At 35.0% G+C, this 16,313-nt stretch overlaps 2 protein-coding genes across 2 annotated transcripts in view; one reads left to right on the forward strand and one right to left on the reverse strand.

Annotated features, from left to right (window-relative positions):
* LOC135846713 (lachesin-like) overlaps positions 1-16,313 on the reverse strand; it is a 311,535-nt gene that overhangs the window by 104,848 nt on the left and 190,374 nt on the right. The window contains exon 4 of the mRNA XM_065365955.1: positions 1,588-1,795. Coding sequence (XP_065222027.1) covers positions 1,588-1,795 — 208 coding nt within the window. The remainder of the gene's footprint in view (positions 1-1,587; positions 1,796-16,313) is intronic.
* LOC135846712 (uncharacterized) lies at positions 2,179-4,309 on the forward strand. The gene is made up of 2 exons (XM_065365954.1): positions 2,179-2,329; positions 2,472-4,309. Exons 1-2 carry the CDS (start codon positions 2,288-2,290, stop codon positions 4,257-4,259), a joined length of 1,830 nt encoding a protein of 609 aa, XP_065222026.1. The 5' UTR covers positions 2,179-2,287; the 3' UTR covers positions 4,260-4,309.

Genomic DNA, 16,313 nt, shown 5'->3' on the forward strand with positions numbered 1-16,313 from the left:
TACTAAAGTTGTACTTTTTCTCAAAAGTCCTTTTAGCCCTACTAAAGTCCTACATTTCAACAATTTTATCCAAAAGTTTTACTTTTTTTTCAATAATTTTATTCAAAAGGCATTACTTTTTTTCAATAAGACTTTTTCAAATTTTCAGCAATTTTTTCTTTTTTTTTCCAGAATTTTGAACAAACTTTGTAGAAAAGGGCTCATTTGTGGACTTTTTTAGATTTTGAATTACACATTTTAGAGAACTTTTGCTCTCATCGCTTCGCTCGGACTATTTATTCTTCTTTTTCCACGTATAAAACTCATTGTTCAAATTCAAAAAATGTTCAAAGTTTTAAACAGAAAAATAAATTCTTCTCTCCATAAAGAAACCTTTTGTTTTTACTTCTCAAAACATGATTGAACTTTTGAAAACTTTTGGCCTCGCTCAACTTGGGCTTTTTTGCTTTACTTTTTCAAGTTTGATTTTTTTTTTTTTTTAATACCTACTTAATCATCATTCGAATTTGAATATTTTGAAACAAAAATAATAAACTTCTTCATATATTACACAAGAAAACATCTTTTTCATACCTCTCAATATACTCATTTTTGGGAGCTTTTGCCCTCTCTTCGCTCGGGTCCGTTTGCTTTTCTTTTTTAATTTTGGATTTTTCAAAATATATATATATTTTCATTTTCAATTTTTCAATAGAAAATTGCTATTCGAATTTCAAAATTTTGAAGCAAATAATAATAATAGGTATGAAATTTTTACCATCTAAATTGAAAAATTCGAGTTGATTTGATTTTAAGCGAACATGATGTGGTATTCATCAATTTTTAAAATTGATAAAGATGAAATAAAACGAAAAATTGAAGTGAAACGTTATAGTTTTGACGTCTACTAATTGTTTAAATAAAATCATAAGGTGTTTGAAGACATCAGAAAAGAAAACTTTTTTACAAAAATTTGGCTAAAAACTTGAATGTAAATTTTGCCCTCCCCCCCTCCCACACCTTGGAAAATTCCATAAGTTCATAAGTGCTCGAAAAATGACATGCTGAATGTCCTACTAAAAGTCCTATTTAAGTCATAATTTTTAATTTTGAAATTTTGTTTAATACTCTGGGTGGAGGGGGGGATGTAAAATATACATTTTCAAGAGACCTGAATACGAATACCATTTTTTATATTTGACCTTCCAACCTTATTACCTTCCCTCACCCCATTTCCTGTTCACCAAATTTCAACTTTCTCTCTCAATTTGATCAACTTGCGAGTTTTTTATGGAAAAAATAACCTTGTTGCTTTTTTCAGAATTCCCTAAAAATAGGAAAATGAAATTCAGCTCCTGAAATTTGGCCATGGTAAGGCATTTTCAATGTTCTTTCCATTTTATTATACCAAAATTTCAGCCACTAGTTTTAAAGTTATTGAGACCTACAGTAAGAAATAAGTAGAAAATTTTCGAGACTACGAGATGCAAAAATTTTTATTTTCAAGAGAAATATGTACCCCCTTCCCCTCTTCAGAACTCCAATGAAAAAATACCTAAATATCTAAGTATTATCTAAACTGCTCGTACATTCTTTGTGACTACTCACCGTGAACATCGATACATCCTAATTGCTTTTTCATTATACTGGTATTTATTTGACACATATAACACCCTTTGTCTTCTTTACGTATTTGTCTAATATGCAATTGCCATACTTTGAAGTTATCGTGAGTTACGCTTACTCGGCCGTTATGAGTAACGACACGATTATGTAAAGTGAGAATAGTCTGGTCCTCAGCTTTCATCCATCCCACCTGCAAAAAAAAACAAGTAAGAAAATATTAATATATTACGTAGTATAACGTTTAATGCGATTGGCTTTGACATCACGATGACGTAAAAGTAAAAATCAATTTGTCACTTAGTTATTATAACGTAGTATAGTACGAGTAGTAGAAGCCACCATAAGGCAAAGTAAAAGGAATTACGAGAGAAAAAAAATAGTTTAATGCGTCACTAGGTCGAGCTTTCAAAGATCGTAGCAGAAAAATCAACATCCATTAGTGCATAGGTAATACTTATGTACACAATGAAACATCTGCTAGTTTCGCATTATAAAAAGTATTAAGAACGATGAAAGCCGATTGTACGATACGAATCGCGTCTCGTTAATATATAAATCGACGCCAGAAATACAACTCGATACTGATCAAACAAATTAATTGAAGTATGAAAAAAGCAAACATACCGACGAAATATTAATACAGTGAAGTCGTCGAGAGTCTTTTTTTTCGACTCATTTAAAAATGAAGACGACGAGAGATACCTTGTTGGTTGTTTTCGTGTCGGTAAGTACGATATTATGTTTGCTTTTTTTTATTTCATTTTTTTCTCAATCGAAATAGATTATTCGCGTGTATTGAAAGTTTTCAATTGAAAAATATAATATGTAGGTTAATAGAGTATTAATATTTATTGGTTATTTTATAGTTCATTTCAATCGTGCAGTTGGCACGATGCGGTCCTTCTACCCTTCTGGACGATCGTGACAAAGAAACCGAAGAAATAGAAAAATTAGTCAGAAAAGAAATTATTACATCTTTACAATTGCTGGGCGAAGATGACGACGATATCGAATCCGAGACGTTTGATAACAATCAATATAGTCCATCATATGCCAAAAATTCAGGAAATGGAAGACCCATCCCTGGCAGATTTTACCAGATGTCGAACCAAAGCCCAAAAATATCGGAAAATTCGTATAAAACTCCCGATTACACTTCTTATTACGATGGAGCTGTGAAACCCACCAATGGAAATGGCGTACAAATCAATAGATCTAATGGGAACTCCAATTCTCGGACGAATTTCAGATACAATACTCCTAATCCGGAGACCAGAGGCAATGGTAATGTCAAAAGTGTCACTTCAAATGATGCCAGATCCATACCATCTTCATCTTCTGCATCTTCAATGAACACTAGAGAACCTGGAGAATACTCAACCACTGTTACTTTACCATCTTTAGGAGTTGGTAGACTCTTGTATGGCGGCGGAGGTGGAGCTGGAGGGGGATATGGTGGTGGAGTAGGCTACAGCGGAAGTGGAGGGTACGGTGGAAGTGGAGGGTACAGTGGACTTGCAGGGACAGCGTTGAGATTACGTCCCAGCAGCATGATCCGTAGAGGAATACGTCGTCTAGGTAGACTAGGAGGTCGTTATGGTCTAGGATATGGAGCAGGAGGTGGCGGCAGTGGTGTAGGATATGGAGTAGGAGGTGGTAATGGTTTAGGATATGGAGCAGGAGGAAGCTTCGGAGGACAAGGTGTGAATATCGGATACGGTGGAGGTGCTAGAGGTGGATCTGCAGGTACCGGAGGATACGACGAAGACTACGATATCTCCTTAAACACTAATGGCGGCCAAGGATACTATGGAAACGGACGCTACGGATTACAAGGTTCCTACGGTGGATCCGGTTCTGGCTCAGGAGGCTCCTGGTCTCTCGGAGGAGGCAGCAATGCCTCACCAAACGAATACTACAACTTAAGATACGGTTACCCAAGCACTTCCAACTCCGCAATATCTGTAGATGGCACATCCGGAGAAGGAGTAGGAGGCTCCAGACGTTACACACTCTCGTACCCCAACGATGCCTCCAGCACAACCATATCAACTGCCGATCAAACAACCCCCCCTCAATACGAATTGATGTTCTTGAGAAACCAACCCGGCTCATCAAACGTTGAACTTCAAAGTGGCTCCAACCAAGATGTCAATCTACAACTACAATCCACTGGCTCCGCCTCCGAAGCCAATCGTGATACTTCGAACGGATCCGGATACCGTATAAACGTATCCGGTTCAGGAGGCCCATCTACTCTTCGTAGAACCAGCACTACTGGTCCTGATGGAGTTGAAGAGTACAGAGTTGTAGTGGTGAATAAAGACGGGAACGGTTCGGGTCGCTCCGGAGTCTCACTTTCGACAACGGGTTCTGCGCCAGGAGGAGGCTCCGGTTCGGGTAGTTGGTCCGTTTCGTCCAGCAGTTCTGGGTCCAGTGGTGGTTCAGGAGGCAGAGGAGGGCAAGGTGGGTTCCAAATAACTACTCCGATTACTTCGACTCAGGTTTCTATTCCGTCTACGTCGATTGTCGGTTCGGTTTTGAGCTCGGTTCAAGGAGCTGCCAGCGGTGAACAGACCAGAGGGTTGAGTTCTGCTAACGATTCCGCCGGTGGTAAAATTATTCAAGTTATTCCGCTTAAAACGTCCAATTAGTAGGTAATTTTGATCTATAGTGCTAATCAATAAAATGTTTTCTATAAGAATCGGTCTTTTTGTGCCAACTTTTTTGTATATGTATATACTCGTATATATTTTTTGTGCTCCTGTCCAGAGAAAAAAGTTCCAGAGTGTGTGAGGGGGTCGCTACTCTCAGTCGAAAACTTGTCAGGAAGTCGGAAAATTTTCAAAAATTCATCGGATTTTGTTTGTAATTGGCAAGTTTTATGACCTCGGTGAAATTTTTTGAAAAATTGCTACAAAAATCGGTGAATTTTTGAGTTTTGACGACTTGAGTGAACATTTTTTTTTTTTTTAATTTGCAATTAATTTTTGATTTTGGATTTCATTTTTAATGATTTTCTGGAATTTCCAATTTTTTTCGCATATTTTAGGATATTTCTGCACTATTTTACACAACGTGGTTGGTGAGGGGGGGAGTAATTCCATTTATATTTTAAATTTCGAAATTGAGTTTTTTTTTTTGTTTTTTTTTGAAAGCTCAATCTTTAAAAAGCTGCCAAAAGTCGTATCTGTAATTCAAATTAAAAAAAAACAATTCTGAGTATTGTGTGATACAATTCGCATAATCGGGGGGGGGAGGGGACACCAACACTTGAGTCGAAATGTAAAAAAAAAGTCAAATATCGTGTAACATATCGTTTCGTAAGTTTTCAAAGCGCTAAATACGAATATCAACTTATTTTTTTGATTACTCCAACGTCCCCCCTTGGTTCCTCAAATCCCCTATGTGCTTATTTATTTCTAAACTATACCTAGTTCATTTTGGAAAATTCGAATTTTATTGTCCATGTTCCCTTTATTTTTGATAATTTTTAGGCATTTTTTTCCCCTGAAAATTCGAATAGTATACTTTCATTCCCGAAAAATGTATACCTATAATATTCCTTTGAAAACATCGAACTAAACTTGATCATGTGTTTTCCAAGAGGGAATACAAAGAATGGCAATTACGATATGAAATGATTGAAGCAGGGAATAAACTTGAAAACTATCGCATTCGTCCACTCGCTCGTGTGCCTTTTCAAGATCACTAAAGCGTAAAAAAAAAATTCATCCTTTTTTCTACACATCCACCATCATCAGTGAAATACGATGAACACTGGACGTACGTAGGTATCATACAATGAATAGAGCAGCATCTCTCTCAACGTATTCGTCGACTAATTAAATTTCGTCCGTTGTTTACACAAAACCCCAAGAAGCTACGTGCGAGATGTTAAAATTGTACATTTCAAAGCAAACTTGGGAAAAGTTTTTAATTTTATTTACTGCATATAGTATGGTACCTACTATAATACACCATGCTATGGCAAATGATAGTCAACTCGAGCTAGCGCCACGAGCGTCGAAGAGATGCCTTCGGTAATGACAAAAGCAACGTGTATAGGTACGTATCTGTATTGCATATATATACGAGTATGTATGTATAAGGTGTATGGTGTACATAGCACGTTCGGGAGCAAGAGGTAGGTATACCCAGACACGTGGTAATTTTTCGTGCCTTTTATCGAACCTTTACATACCCTGACGTGTGTTGGACAAACGTATAAAAATAGAAAATTACGCTAGCTATGATACGTAGCATATTTCGCCATTCGATACATAAAATGAACTCGGGCCGGAGGTCAAAAACCATCCATAGTGTAGAATTTCAAATACAACTCGCATCTTGTTGTCTTCTTAACCCCAAAATTTAGATACGTAATGACAAAATACTGACAATATCGTCTAAAATAGTCGAAAACGATATTCGAAAGTTGGAAAAATTGGAAAGAAATGGTCGAAAAATGAAAAAAAAAAAACATGATGAATTATTCTCAAAACAGTAAGAAATAATGCAAGAAATTCCTAAAAAAAAAACAATAAAAAAATTGTTCAAAATTTGAAAAAATTCTTCAACATTTTGTGAAAAGAATGAAAAATTTATAGAACGACACGGCAAAATGTTGCAAATATTATAGAAATTGTAAACAAAATACTTTAAATAAATTAATCAAAACTCAATTAAATTGGTAAACTCGACATAGAAAATGTTGATAAAATTTCATTAAAACCACATAAAATGATGAAACAGCTCTTAAAAGTGCATGAAAAATGAGCAAAATTAGCCAAAAAACCATTGAAAATGAAGTAAAAATTTGTAAAATTATGCAAAAATTACATGAAATACAGACTGAAAGTTCTAAAAAATTGTTGGATAATAAGCTAAATCAGCATAAAAATGACTGAAAATCGATTGAAGAGAATTCTGATCAGGAATGAAAAGTTTTACGAAATAGTCAAAAGTTTACTTTCGAACTGACTTTTTGGAATTTCGCTATAATCTCCTAAAACTTTCAAAGGAATGCCCTTCATAAGCATCTACAAATACCAAATGTTATTAAGCATTGAAGTTCATTAGAGGCTTTTTCAATGTGATTTAAAGTTTCTGGAGGAAATTGAAAACTCGTTGGAGGTTCCAGAATCAGCCACAACTGATAAGTAGGTAGTTGTTGATACGTTGGAATTGAATTACATAATTATTAAAGAAATATTCGCATCGGTCAAATTTTCTGAAAAAAATAGGATATTTCACGAAAAATTTCAAAATTTTTTTTAACAAAAGCTAGATTCTTTTAAAAAATGTAGCATGATTAATTTTGAACTTCACTTTTCAAATATTCAGATGAGGATCTATTGCACCCCCTCCCCCCCGTTGATCCTCCAGGACAACTTTTTTTCTTAAATGGGGAGTCCTAAAGAACATTTCTAGCCCTTGTTCTAAAAAAAGTTGCCCTACTTACAAAATGGCGATAATTTTGATTGACAGGTAACCCAAAATCGCAGATTTTGCGTTCCAACGTAGGACTTGCACAAAATTTTTTAAACCGTATAAAGGTAGATCGAAAGATCAGGTAAAAATTAATCACCTCTCAAGATTTCAAGCGCTAAAGTGCCTTTTTCGATTTTTGGTGAATTTTCAAAAATCAAATTTTGGCCAAAAATGTGGGTAAAAAACTAAAATTTTACGAAATTGACCTAGAAAGCTGAAATTCGGGATATACCCCATTTTCAACCTGCCAAATTGCTTGGAAACAGTTTCAAACCGTTTTGAACAGTTCTGGAGCCTCCAGCAGATTTTTAAATTTCATCATAAATGGTGTTGAAAAGCCAAAATTCAATCTGCCAACCAGGTAATTTCGATACGGTACGAAGTCGACTGCAGGTGGATTTCAAGTCGTTTTGGAGCCTCCAGCGACTTTTGAAAAGTACGGGAGCCTCCAGTAGATTTTTGAAACTCTAAATTGTACCAAAATTTTATCAAATGGAGATGGAAAGCCGAAATTCATTCTGCAAACTAATTTCCATACACTACGAAGTCAACTGCTGGTAAGTTTAAAGTCGTTTTGGAGCCTCCAGCGACTTTTTGAAAGGTTGTATGGCGTTTTTTGGAAAATTGAAATTTCAAAAAAGTAGCTGGAAGCTTCTAAGCCATTTGAAACCACCATATGCAGTCGATTTTATATCGTATTGAAATTCAATTTTCCTAAAAACGCCATGAAACCCTTCAAAAAGTCGCTGGAAGCTCCAAAACGACTTGAACCTACCTGAAGTCGTTTTCAGAGGGTGTTAAAATTGGAGTGAAGAGTAAATTTCGGCTTTCCATCTCCATTTGATGAAATTTTGGGGGGAAATTTCAAGTTTCAAAAATCTACTGAGGCTCCAAACGACTTGAAATCCACCTGCAGTCTACTTCATATTGTATTGAGATTAGTTTGCAGAGTAAATTTCGGCTTGCTAACTCTATTTTATAAAATGCCGTAAAAACTTCAAATTTCAAAAATCTGCTGAAGACTTCAGTAATTTTTAAAAATTTTGCTGGAGGCTCCAAAACGACTTGAACCTACCTGAAGTCGCTTTCAGAGAGTGTTAAAATTGGAGTGCAGAGTAAATTTCGGTTTTCTATCTCCATTTAATGAAGTTTTGAGGGAAATTTCAAGTTTCAAGAATCTACTGGAGGCTCCAAAACGACTTGAAATTCACCTGCAGTCGACTTCGTAGAGTATTGAAATTGGTTTGCAGAATGAATTTCGACATTCCAACTCCATTTTGATGAAATTTTGTGGGAATTTCGAATTTCAAAAATCTGCCGGAGGCTTCAGAACTGCTCAAAACGGCTTGAAACCGTATCCAATCGATTTGGCGTGTCAGAAATAGGGTATATCCCAAATTTCAGCTTTCTAGGTCAATTTGGTAAAATTTTTATTTTTCCCACATTTTTGGCCAAAATTTGATTTTGAAAATCTACCAAAAATCGAAAAAGGCACCTTAGCTCTTGAAATTTTGACAGGTGATGAATTGTTGTCTGATCTTTCGATCTACTTTTTTACGTTTTAAAAAATTCGTGCTAGTCCTATGTTGGAACACAAAATCTGCAATTTCGGTTGACCTGTCAATCAAAATGGCCGCCATTTTGTAAGTATCGCCCCTTTTTTTTAGGACAAGGGCTATGAATGTTCCTTAGGACTCCCCCTTCAAGAAAAAAGTTGTTCCAGTGGATCTACGGGGGGGGGGTGAGTGCAATAGATCCTTATGCGGGCTTTTCGACTAAAACTGAACATTTTTGAATTAATTTAACAACAGAGCCACTTTCAGCGCAATTTCTATCGATTTTGTAACGCATAAAAATTCAGTTTCGAGAATATCTCGCGTCTTTGGATTTTTCCACCGTCGTTTTGTTCAAATTGCACCAGTCTAAATGGATTCTGACCCGGAATGAACATTGAATACAAATACCTGCTGTAATATTTGGGTTATGTTTGTCCTTTTTTTTTTGTTTTGTTTTTTTGATATTGACAACTGGAACCAACCACCATTTAAACGTTCCATCGATATAAAAGTTGCACATTGAACGATAAGTACGTAGATACCTTCGAGAAACACTTTTCTATAGTACGAGTATAGAAAATAAGCCCTGGTTAAATTGGCTACATTGCCACAAATGGTACTACGAACATCACCTTTCTGTGCAATAAACAGGCGGAGAATAAATTTGAAAAAAATAAAACGAGGTCGGCTCGACGAATAAATTTAATTAAAAACGCGTCCGTATTAATTTTTTTTCGCCGTGCAACGGATTGCATACGTACAGTACACGTTTGCATGGCGTTGAGTTTTTTTCATTTTTTTAAAATTCCAAGCGGGCGGTTCGCGTAAATCATATTAACGAATTAGCATTATTAAATCTGTGTACGTTTGATTTGAACGGTGCTGTATATAGCTTAATGCACCACTTGCCAGCTAATTAACAGTTGGTGTGGTTTTGGTTTTTGATGATTACGGCGAAAATGCGAAATGAGAAACGCTTATGTCGATGTCGCCGCGTACCCGGTACCTCGATGCCATGTCACCGATATCGTATTTCTTATTAACTGTGTACCTCTACCTATATACTGACGACGACGACGATGATGCTGTTCTATACATATAATAAAAGATAATACGTATACCAAGGTACAGTATATACATAATACGTGAAATCTCATTTATAATGAAAACACGTATTATCTCGCGTATACTTCAATAACGTCGCTCGTCATCCCTCCCCCCTCCTATCCTAGCGTGTTCTTCTTCTGATACCAGACAAAAGCTTCAAATACGTTAAATAACTTAATTAACATTCCTATTATCGAGTCCATCTGTATTTACGACTTTTTAGTGTACTGCGTATGCATATTTTACACGCGATGAGCTCTTTCTCGCTCGCAACATCAGCGCAAGATGGATTACTTTTACAGGTTGACTAACCTAGCTCTCTAGCTACCTACGTACGTATCCTTAAGGTTACCGAACGAACGAACGATGAACAAAATTGGCGAATTTTAATCAGTCGTGTAAATTCAAAGAGCTGCGAATTCACCATCTCTACAATATCTCGAGGAACTTGCAGTACTATTCGTTTTTCTTCTCCGCCCCTCTCTTTTGTCCACCTGTCCGCGTCTATACAATTCGTACGTAGTTACCGAATGTTCTGAAATGCTGATGAAATTAATTACGAGAAATTTGAATTTTCAGATAATGGTGCTTCGTATCTACATACATATACTAAAATGTAGGTACCTTATTTATATATAGCTGATTCACCCGTCGCTAGCAACAATCAAACAATATTCAAATTTTAATAATTCTTTTAAGATTTTTATTTTCAAAAAGAAATTAAATTTTAAAAAATGTTCCTATTTCCAAACTTGTTTATTTTACAAATTTTCTCAATTGTTGAAATGTTATAGGTATATATTAGATTCAAATATTCAAAACTACCTTCCGACCCCCCCCCCCTACAGTTGTCACGTCGGATGAGAAAATGACTCCCTATTTTTCATTTTCCCTCTATGTGTAAAAAAATCAATTCATGAAAATTTTTTGTTTATGAGCCAGAATTTTTCAAATAGGTAATCCTGTTTTCAAGAAAAAATTTCTCTCGGCCCTTCAAACCATACTAGCCCTTTAGTAAGGAGTTTCAGGTGCTAAAATGAATTTTTTGATTTTTATTTTTTGGTGAATTTTTAAAAATCAAACTTGAAACAAAAATGCCGAAAAAAAATTAAAATTTGAACAAATTAATCCATAAATGAAAAATTTGACACCTATGTAGTTATTTCTGAGACCCCAAATTGGTTGAAAATGGATTCCAATCGTTCCTCCTGGTGCAGAACTCACTCATTACAAATTTAATTTCCATGAAACCATAGGTTTGTTTTTTTTTACACGGATTCTCGAAAATCTGGTGTTTAGACGTTTTTTGAATCTCTTTTTTAAACACTTTTTAGATCCCCATCACAAACTTTCAAAACATCAGAAATCTTCTCTCTTCAGGTAAAATCCAAAATCCATTTTCAAAAGCTACTATCCTAGCAGATTGTCGTGGATTTTAAATCTGCCAAAATCCAGATTCTCGAAAATCTGCCAAAATCCGTGTAAAAAAAAAACAAACCTCATGAAAGAGAACTTGCAGATTATCCGCATGAAATCTTTTGATGATCTCATTTTTCAAAAGAATATTCATCCAATCTTGTTCCTGGCGCAGTATCATCTCCATCTGAAAACTGGTGTCTAAACGTATTTTTAGGAAGGTGAAGTTCCGGATTAATCATGTTGCATTTTTTTGGAGAATCTGATTGAAAGGAAAATTGCTCCTGGCGCAGAACTCCCTCGTCATAAAACTTATGCATGAGAAGTGAATTTTCTGATTTATTGCACGAAACCTGATGATCCAATTTCTAAAAAGAATATCCATCTAATTTTGCTTCTGGCGCAGAACCCGCGATGCAAAAACTAGAAGTTAACTTTCAGAATTATAAGGTATTTAAATCGAATTGAAAATCTGATGAAGGAATTCGAGGAAATTGCTCCTGGCGCAGAACCATCTCATCACAAAACTTGTTGCAGGGGGTGAATTTTCTGATTAATCACTTAAAATATTATACGATTCAATTTCGAGAAAGAATATCCACCCCATCTTACTCCTGGCGCAGAACCCCCTGATCGAAAACATATTTTTTGGAATCCAATTTTCACATTTGTTATGTACAGGGCTCGGATTTTCATGCTGGAGCATATTTTTTGTACGCGTAGAAGACAAGGAATTTTTCAATTATCTTCACGATTCATGAAATTTCAAGTAAAATGAGCCTAATTTGTTAAAGCATATTTTGGCATATTTCACCATAAAAGCATATAAAAGCATATTTCTGCATTTTTTAGGGAATATTTTGCTTAATTTCAAACTTTTGTAGGTATCATATTAGTATTTGGCTATTTTTCATTTTTTTTTCTGCAAAATTTGTAAAACTGGCAATAGCTCACCCGTACCTACTTTTTTTTTTGGTTTATTTCAATTGTTTTTCATTCCTTTGATAATTCGTGATTTTAAAACGCTCTATTTTGCATTTTTGTTCGTGAATAATTCTTGGTATATTACACAAGAATATTAGTAAAGTCGTATAGGAATCGATTTTCCCTGTAGAACAATGCCCATATCATATTTAAGCGCATATTTCGGTTTCCTTAGGGATAGAATATCCGAGCGCTGGTTATGTAAAATTTTACGAACAGAATTCAAGAAACCTGCTCCTGGCGCAGAACCCTCTCTTCACAATACTGGTTTCAAGGGATGAATTTTTTAATAAATCATGTAAAATATTACGATTCAATTTCGAGAAGGAATATCAATCTCGTCTTGTCCCTAACACAAATTCCTCCCCCCCCCCCACCGACTAATTTCAGATTAAGTAAAATAGGTATGAGGATCGGATTGAAAAAAATCTGTTTCCCGAAAGTGAGTTTGCAGATTTGAGATTATTCATATAAAAAATCTGGTCGTCTTAAGTGTTTCAAAAAATTTTAATCACATTTTTCACCTGATGCAGAATCTTGTCCTCATAAAAAATGTTGTTTCTAGAGAGTGAATTTCAGAATATTCAAATAAACTTTAATGATCTACGTATTACGTACTTAATATCAAAAAAAAAAACAGGTCTATTTCTCCTGGCGCAGAAGCCCTTGGTAAAAAAAAAAACATCGTCACTTATAGGTCAAGTTTTGAATTGATCACGTGAAATCTGAAGACCAAATTCAAGAAAACTGCTCCTGGCGCAGAACCCCTTCATCACAACACTTGTTTCAAGGGTTGAATTTTAATCTTCTTTTCATCAAATTAATCTAGAAAGCTGAAATTAGATACTCGTGTTGGTCTATTTTCAATCCTCCGAATCGCTTGAAAATAATTTCAAACCATTTGAGCAGCTCTGGAGCTTCCAGCAGTTTTTTGAAAGTTGAAATTCAAACCAAATTCTACCTAATGAAATTGAAAAACTATTTTACTGTAAACCCTAATGTGCGTTTACAGCTTCTTTAATTTGAGAGGCGGACAAAACGTAGTTAGGCAGGAATTTGTTCGTGGTGTATTCGAAGTTCTGCAAAAGTTGGGTTTTATTTTATCTGTAAGCTCAAAATAGAGAGCTCTCAAAGTTTTTTAAACAATTTTAAAAATAAAAAATTCGAGTGGCTTTCAAGTTTTTAAAATTTTATATCGGCTTTAATTTTGAGTTCAGGTCAACAAAAAAAAATGATGCAAAAGTCGAAATGCAAGCTTTTTACCATTTTCAACGATTTGGTGGGATAATTTTTCCAATTTTGCTGCTCATTTTGCTAAAAATATAAATTTTAAGTAATCATCAAAATATTTTACGAAATTATAGGTAAGTACATTACATTAATGTATGTACTTTATTTTCGATGCTTTACAGGCAAATTTAACTGATTTGATGCATGTTGAGCTTTTTTTTTTGGTGGTTTGAGTTCTTTTTAATGTTATTTTATCCACGTCTTGTCCAACTTTTAGTTATTTTTTTGCCCATTTCGTTAGTTTTCGACAATTACAAACAATTTTTAAATATGTGAGGTATTTCACGAAATTTGGATATTGGAAAATTTTATTGATTCTTATTAAATTTTCGAAACATTTTACAAATTTCTACTCGTACTTTATTTTCAATGCATTTCAAATGATGTTAACTAGTTTCATTTTTAAAAATTCAATTTTTTTAAAACTTTCAAGTCATCATCTACAATAAATTTTCTTGCACTAGAACTTTTGCTTAAAATTTGTTTGTGAGTCGGGGTGCTTTTCTGAGCTTTTTATCAGAATTAAAATTGCAGAGAAGGTGTTCAAAATTTTATTGTACAGCTCCCAAGGGAGGCTGTACGCGCCTTCGAAAATGAGGGAGGCGAAAAATGGGCATCCGTGACGAAATTTCTTCATAATATCAAGAATCTAGAATGAGAATCGGTCACAAAAAAATTGCTTCACAGTTCCCTTTCCCTACCATATCTACATAGAATCAAAAGTTCAATCGTAAAGTCCCATAAAGGTATGGAAATAAATTATCTAACGTTCGAAAGAATATTATTCGGTGTAAGAATATCTGCATACGTATAAAATCTCCATCGCAACAATCTCACAATCGGTTAGTTGTGGTTGTACGGTAATAAGCACACTCAAATTCGACACAGTGCCCTTGAATAGACCGCATTTAGTGGTATTTATGTAAAACATCTCCTTTAGGTACACAATGTTGGTAAAGTAGGCCTAAGTCGAGGACTAAAAACGTTTTTTTACACCGAAACGTGTCAAGTATTACATACTCGTACAACACAGGTACTTATACGATGTATGTATGTATACTCGCACCTCGAATCTGGAATCTGCTTCTCCATCCACTGAGTAAACTGCGGAATAAAATACGACTCCGGTATTTTTGAAGCTTTAAGCTGGATTTAGAAAATCTCGAAGCTCTCGCAAAGCGCAAAGCGTCCAAACGTAGATTTTTAGTTTGTGTTCCGAATAATGATCCGATTTGCAAAAAATCAACGTGCAAGGCACAAGCTAACGTTATTTTTTTCATCGAAACACATCTTTTTGCATCGCGTTCTGATTAAAGGATTTCGCGTTTTGGGATGTTGTTTTTTTTTGCTGTTGCTAAGTCCGGCCTCGTTGTACTAAAGTATTATACACTACACGCTCATCGTGAGACGTGGTTTTGGAAAATTTACATTATTTTAGGGCATAATGATTTATGGAACGAGTATACGAAAAAATTATCTTAGGGGCGATTAAGTTAGCGTTGGACTGTGCGATACACCGATGATGCTGGTCCGGAACCGATATAAATAGAAGGGTGGATTTCTCTACTACGCTGCGGAGTACGTCCTATCGTTTGTAATTAAGTGTACATTTGGCCGAAACTAAAATGAGAAATTAATTTATTATACGAGTTCGAGAGAGGGTCGCGGTTTATAAAAATGTCCCTGATTGGGGGCTCGAGAGTAATCGCCGGGCTGTAGGTTGCAGTAAAATGCAAAAGTTGTCGTATTGACTCAAAAGAGGGGGTGGTTTAATAGTTCCAAAGTGGTAGCAATTACTACTTCGAATAAGATTAAAAATTATAGCAAGGTCCATAGATCCATATTCTTATTCTATATTTAAAAAATTTAACAAAGGAGTGATAAGAATGCATTATCGTCAAAAAAAAAAAAAACTCAATGGAGGTGATAGTCGAACGAAAAAATTGCCATTTAATAGAATTACCAAGATTAAAGCAGGTAAACTTAATTAAAAAATGTCGGCTCGTTTCAAGTCGTAATATTGGAAAAATTCTTTCTACACTTCTAGTAGGCTTATACACTTTCACATAGCAATAAAAAATCTTTTCACACACAAAAAAAAATACTTATATAGAATCGGCTGAGTACCTACGAGTATTTGATAGAATACGGTATTAATATTTCACCTTTTTTTCTCTACTCTTTTTCGAGGAAGTATTCAAATTTCACAAAGAGCGTAACTTAATTACGTAGCGTTAAGGAATGAGAAGCATTCCAAAAGTGTCGTTTTGAAATGAAATTAAAAAAGAGCTCTCAGCGTACTAGCTTAACTCAATCAATGATTCGTTTTTGTTCGCACCTCGAGTGCCCATTCAATCCGGACTAATTTAAAATGAAAACTAAGACTTTCGTCAACTATAAAAAGAGCAAAGTTGTCGAAATATATCGACATTTTACTTCTTCCTTCTTTTTCTCTGTATTTTTTTTCTTTTTCGGGCAACCTATTAAAAAATCCACCCCTCTGTATACATATACAGGGCCAGTAACCATTTCCTCTGGCAAGAAAATGGGGCAGGTAAAACGCGATCTTCGCGTCCAAAACTACGTAATATTTTTACGATTGACGGTTATAAAATTTTTATTTTTATCGTCGCTCGCGCTTTCATCATTGCAAACATTTTTACGAGCCTTATAATCTGTGCGGTGGCGGCTCGAAGGCGATCAGGGACCTTATTTTCGTAGAAAAGAATTTGCAAAAGCTCGAGTATTTGCTCGACATATTATTTAGCTAGGTTTTCAGCTTATAAAATACTAACTCTGCATGAGGCTAATAGTTGGCTAAATTTTTTCGTGCTTAATTTATTTTATTATTCGTTAATAACG

Source organism: Planococcus citri, chromosome 5 (genome assembly GCF_950023065.1).
Source record: "Planococcus citri chromosome 5, ihPlaCitr1.1, whole genome shotgun sequence".
In the NCBI taxonomy this organism is placed as follows: Eukaryota; Metazoa; Arthropoda; class Insecta; order Hemiptera; family Pseudococcidae; genus Planococcus; species Planococcus citri.

What these genes read in the sequence shown, in the direction of transcription:
- LOC135846712 (XM_065365954.1), top strand. Translation starts at nt 2,288, where the DNA reads ATGAAGACGACGAGAGATACCTTGTTGGTTGTTTTCGTGTCG. An exon ending in TGTTGGTTGTTTTCGTGTCG is followed by an intron (nt 2,330 to 2,471) that starts GTAAGTACGATA and finishes GTTATTTTATAG; the next exon opens with TTCATTTCAATCGTGCAGTT.